This window comes from Myotis brandtii, unplaced genomic scaffold (genome assembly GCF_000412655.1).
Source record: "Myotis brandtii unplaced genomic scaffold, ASM41265v1 scaffold359, whole genome shotgun sequence".
NCBI lineage: Eukaryota > Metazoa > Chordata > Mammalia > Chiroptera > Vespertilionidae > Myotis > Myotis brandtii.
In genome coordinates, this window is record NW_005363802.1 from 626,410 (window position 1) to 631,267 (window position 4,858).

Here is a 4,858-nt window from a genome sequence, read left to right on the forward strand (position 1 = left end):
TACTCCATGATACTCATGGAGAGGAGGGAGAAAGAGGGCATGGGTTTGCAAATAAGCTCCTTCCCCACATAGTGAAAAAATCACTGCGTTAGCAATTAGCCTTATAGAGCAGTGGTTCTCAACCTTCCTAATGCCACGACCCTTTAATACAGTTCCTCATGTTGTGGTGACCCCCAATTTCATTGTTACAAATTGAACATAATTAAAGCATAGTGATTAATCACAAAAACAATATGTAATTATATATGTGTCTTCCGATGGTCTTAGGCGACCCCTGTGAAAGGGTCGTTCGACCCCCAAAGGGGTTGCGACCCACAGGTTGAGAACCGCTGTTATAGAGGAAAGGTTGATATTTGGTTATATAGATGGAAGAGTCTTATTTATATTCTTGCTCTAATGCAAGCTGCCCTCCTGTATCATAGATGATGTGTCTGTGCTTCTGGGATTCTCAGTGGGAGTTTTAGTTTTCTGCCTGAGGGAAAAGGGTATCTGATCCCCATGGTGTTAGTTTTCCAGGGGACTAATCTGGAGGCTTTCAACTTTATGGACCTTTAAGAAGTTGTCTTCTATTTTAAACTTGGAGTCTCATGGTCTAGTATAAACTGGTCAAATCAATCCACTAGGCTAGGATGGTTCTAAGTGCCCCACTATTAGAATCCCTCCCCTTTTGTGGCTCTGATAATAACTATGTTCTCCCCAACCAGAGTTTAGGGTATTAAGTTCATCTTGACTCTTTTCTTAAAATGTTTAGATTAAATTTATTGGATGACACTGGTTAATAAAATTATATAGGTTTCAAGAATACAATTCTATAATGCATCATCTATATGTTGCATTGTGTTTACCACAAATTTCCTTTTGTCATCTTGACTCTTAAAGTTTATTCTGCTTTGAGAGCTCTTATTGTGTCTAGTGGTACCTTCTAGTTACCTACTACAACTAAATTCTTTGATCATAAATACAGGATAGGGCAAAAGTAGGTTTTCAGTTGTGAGTACCGAAACACACAGTTTATTCTGTAAACCTACTTTCCCCCTACGCTGTAGATATCGGCTTATGGTCGTGAGGGCCATCCTTAAATTAAACATGTTAGAGAAAGAAACTTCACTAGGGTTATTCACGAGAAATGTTAGAATTTCCAAAATAGTCTTGAGAAGTATGAGAATTTATAAATTATAATAAAATTTTAATATAGAAATCAGCAGTGTTATAGTCCCTGGAGAAATGTTGATAAAATATTGAATTTAAGTATCTTGATATTTATAAAGGTACAACTCCTTATGTTTCCTGATTTCTCAATATATTTATTTTAGTTTTTACTGTTTATACTAGTACCATTTTCATTACTTGTTTATAAGATTGAATATACCAAATTACAACAACATGCAACAAAAGGATTTAGTTAATGTCACATCTGATTTTTTTCCTTCTCTATTCTTTATCACTCTTTCAGGTTGCTGCTAAGTGGGAACAAATTAGCTCAGTACTCATAGATGACTTTATTGGAACGGGAACAGAACAAGTACTGCTACTTTTAAAGGACTCCTCAAATTCAGATTGCCTGAGTTCATTTAAAATAACAGATCTTGACAACATAAACTATTCAGTAAGTCCTGTTTATTTTTTGCATTACTTTAAGTACCATTTTAGAAAATCTGAGTGCTTTAAAGCTTTTGACCCACTATTTAAGTATTTGTGATTTCATACTTTAAGTAAACTTTTTGCACTTTAAAAATATATGGATTGAATCTTTTAGAAATACAGTCATATGCCACTTAACAATGGGGATATGTTCTGAGAAATGTGTCCTTAGGCAATTTGTCATTGTGCAAACATCATAGAGTGCAGTTACACAAATCTAGGTGGTATAGCCTACTACATACCTAGGCTATGTGATATAGCCTATTGCTCCTAGGTTAGAAATCAATACAGCATGTTACTATATGAATACTGTAAGCAATTGTAACACAATGGTATTTGTGTATCTAAACATATCAAAACATAGAAAAGGCATGGTAAAAATCCTATATAATAAAAGGCTAATATGCAAATCGACCAAATGGCAGAACAACTGGTCACTATGACACGCACTGACCACCAGGGGGCAGACACTCAATGCAGGAGCTGCCCCCTGGTGTTCAGTGCGCTCCCATTGTGGGACCGCTGCTCAGCCAGAAGCTGGGCTCACAGCGAGCGCAGTGGCGGAGGCGGGTGGTAAGGAGTGAGGGGTCCCGGATTGCGAGAGCCCTGGACTGTGAGAGGGATGTCTGACTGACTGCCGGCTTAGGCCCAATCCCAGGGATCAGGCGTAAGCCGACAGGCAGACATCCCCCGAGGGGTCCCGGACTGCGAGAGGGCACAGGCCGGGCTAAGGGGACGCACCCCCCCCCCCCCAGTGCACGAATCTCGTGCACCGGGCCTCTAGTATGGTATAAAAGATAAGAAATGATACACCTCTGTAGGGCACTTATCATGAATGGAGCTTGCAGGACTGGAAGTTGCACTGGATGGGGCAGTGAGTGAGTGCTGAGTAAATGTGAAGGCCTAGGACGCTACTGTAGACCTTAGAAACACTGTATACTTAGGCTATACTAAGTTTATAAAACAACATGATATTAAGTCAAGCATAATGATGCAATCAAGAGATGTGGTAAACATGAGATATATGAGGCTGCTGCTGGTGTAATAAGGCATACTATTTTACAACAAACGTTTGTATAAGTAGAAAGAGTACAATAAAAATTCTAATATAGTAAATCTATAAACTAGTGACAGTTTATTATCATTATCAATTGTTATGTACTAGATGTAATTGTATGTACTATACATGTGCATGTGCCTATATGTTTATATGACTGGCAGTGCATTTGATTTATTTACACTGTATCACCAAAAACATGTGAGTAATGCGTTGTCCTACAATGTTATGATGGGTCCAGTATCACTAGGTGATGGAAAACTTTCATGTTCATTTTATAATCTTATGGGACCATAGTTGTTGTTGACTGAAATGTTACATGATAAATGATTGTATGCATTGACTGTCCTTTCAACAGATGCCTAGGTATGTAGTAGGCTATACCACCTACGTTTGTGTAACTGCACTCTATGATGTTTGCACAATACAGATTTACTGTGCTTTTGACTATAGTATATCTGGTGGTCAGTCAAATGATAAAAATACTGTAAATTAACTTATTGCTTCTGAAAATCCTTTTATATCAATAACATGATAATATTGGATTAATTAAAGGATAAAATGAAGTGAAACGGCTTTATTAAAAGAAGCAACAGTTCATAATATCTTAAGATTTGAGGCATAAGGGAAATGATGCACCTGAAGTTTCAGATCTATATAAAATGCCTCTGAGCCTCAGTTTTTTTCATTAGTAAAATGAGGGTAACTCTTATTTTCTCTAGTTGTGGGATTTTATAAAAATCTAGTAAGCTGATACTTTTTGAAGCAGTATACAACTGTTACATGGGTGGTAATAGTAATAATTATAATTTTTTTCTGGTTACAAAAAGATGGGGAAAATATATATTTTGTCTTTTATATAATAGTGTCTAACATAGAAAATTGTCCTCTGATTGGATAAACTTTAATTGCATGTTGTTAATATTATGAATTTTCAATTTCAAAATTTCAGTTTCAGTATATTTATTTATTTATTTATTTATTTATTAGAGTCAAACATTGGATTGCAATAAAGATGACGTATTTGAAGACAAAGAAGATAATCGTTATTTGGTGATTCCAGCTCTGGAAAGAAGAGTGAAAGTTAGTGTCTATGTTTGCTTTGTGCTTTTCTTTTTTGGATCAGTGCTATTTAAAATGAAAAAGAAGAAAGAAAGTTCTTTAAAATATAAATAACTCAGTCATTGGGAAACACAGTATTTAAAGGATCTTTACCTTTTCTATACCTCTGTAAAAGCTATTACATTATTTATAAATGTAGCATCTAAAAATCATACCTTTTTGTAGTAAGATTATGTATATTTAATAAACTTCATAAGATAAAATATAAGAAACTCACTTTTTTTGGCTTTTTGAAATTCTTTATAGTTGAGATTATTACAGATGTCCCTCTTTTTTCCCCCATTGCCCTCCTCTACCCGGTTCCTGCCCTGCCCCAGGACTTTGCCACCCTATTGTCTGTGTCCATAGGTAATGCATATGTGCACATAAGATCTTTGTTTAATCTCTGCCTGCCCCCCCACCCCTCCATTTCCATGCCTCTGATTCTATTTTATTCACCAGTTTATTCTGTTCATTAGATTTCTTATTCGTTTATTTTGATTTTTAGATTCAGTTGTTGATAGGTATGTATTTGTTGCCAGTGATGAACTTTAGCTTTTTCTTATCTGTGAAGCTCTTTATCTAACCTTCAATTTTAAATGATAGCTTTGCTGGGTAGAGTAATCTTGGTGGTGAACTCCTTTAGCTTTTTCTTATCTGTGAAGCTCTTTATCTAACCTTCAATTTTAAATGATAGCTTTGCTGGGTAGAGTAATAATGGTTGTAGGTCCTTGGTATTTATCACTTTGAATATTTCTTGCCACTCCCTTCTGGCCTGCATAGTTTCTGTTGAGAAATCAGCTGATAGTCCTATGGGCATTCCCTGTAGGTAACTTAACTGCTTTTCTCTTGCTGCTTGTAAGATTCTCCCTTTGTCTTTTGACCTTGGCATTTTAATTATGATGTGTCTTTGTGTGGGTCTCTCTGGATTCCTTTTGTTTGGGGTTATCTGTGCTTCCTGGACTTGTAAGTCTATTTCTTTCACCAGGTAGGGGAAGTTTTCTGTCATTATTTCTTCAAATAGGTTTTCAATATCTTGCTCTCTCTCTTCTTCTGGCA

The 4,858-nt window shown here is 36.2% G+C and overlaps 1 protein-coding gene across 1 annotated transcript in view; it reads left to right on the forward strand.

Annotated features, from left to right (window-relative positions):
* The window catches only part of FANCB (Fanconi anemia, complementation group B), a 27,181-nt gene that overhangs the window by 11,332 nt on the left and 10,991 nt on the right, over positions 1 to 4,858 (forward strand). The window contains exons 4-5 of the mRNA XM_014544311.1: positions 1,454 to 1,606; positions 3,689 to 3,781. Coding sequence (XP_014399797.1) covers positions 1,454 to 1,606; positions 3,689 to 3,781 — 246 coding nt within the window. The remainder of the gene's footprint in view (positions 1 to 1,453; positions 1,607 to 3,688; positions 3,782 to 4,858) is intronic.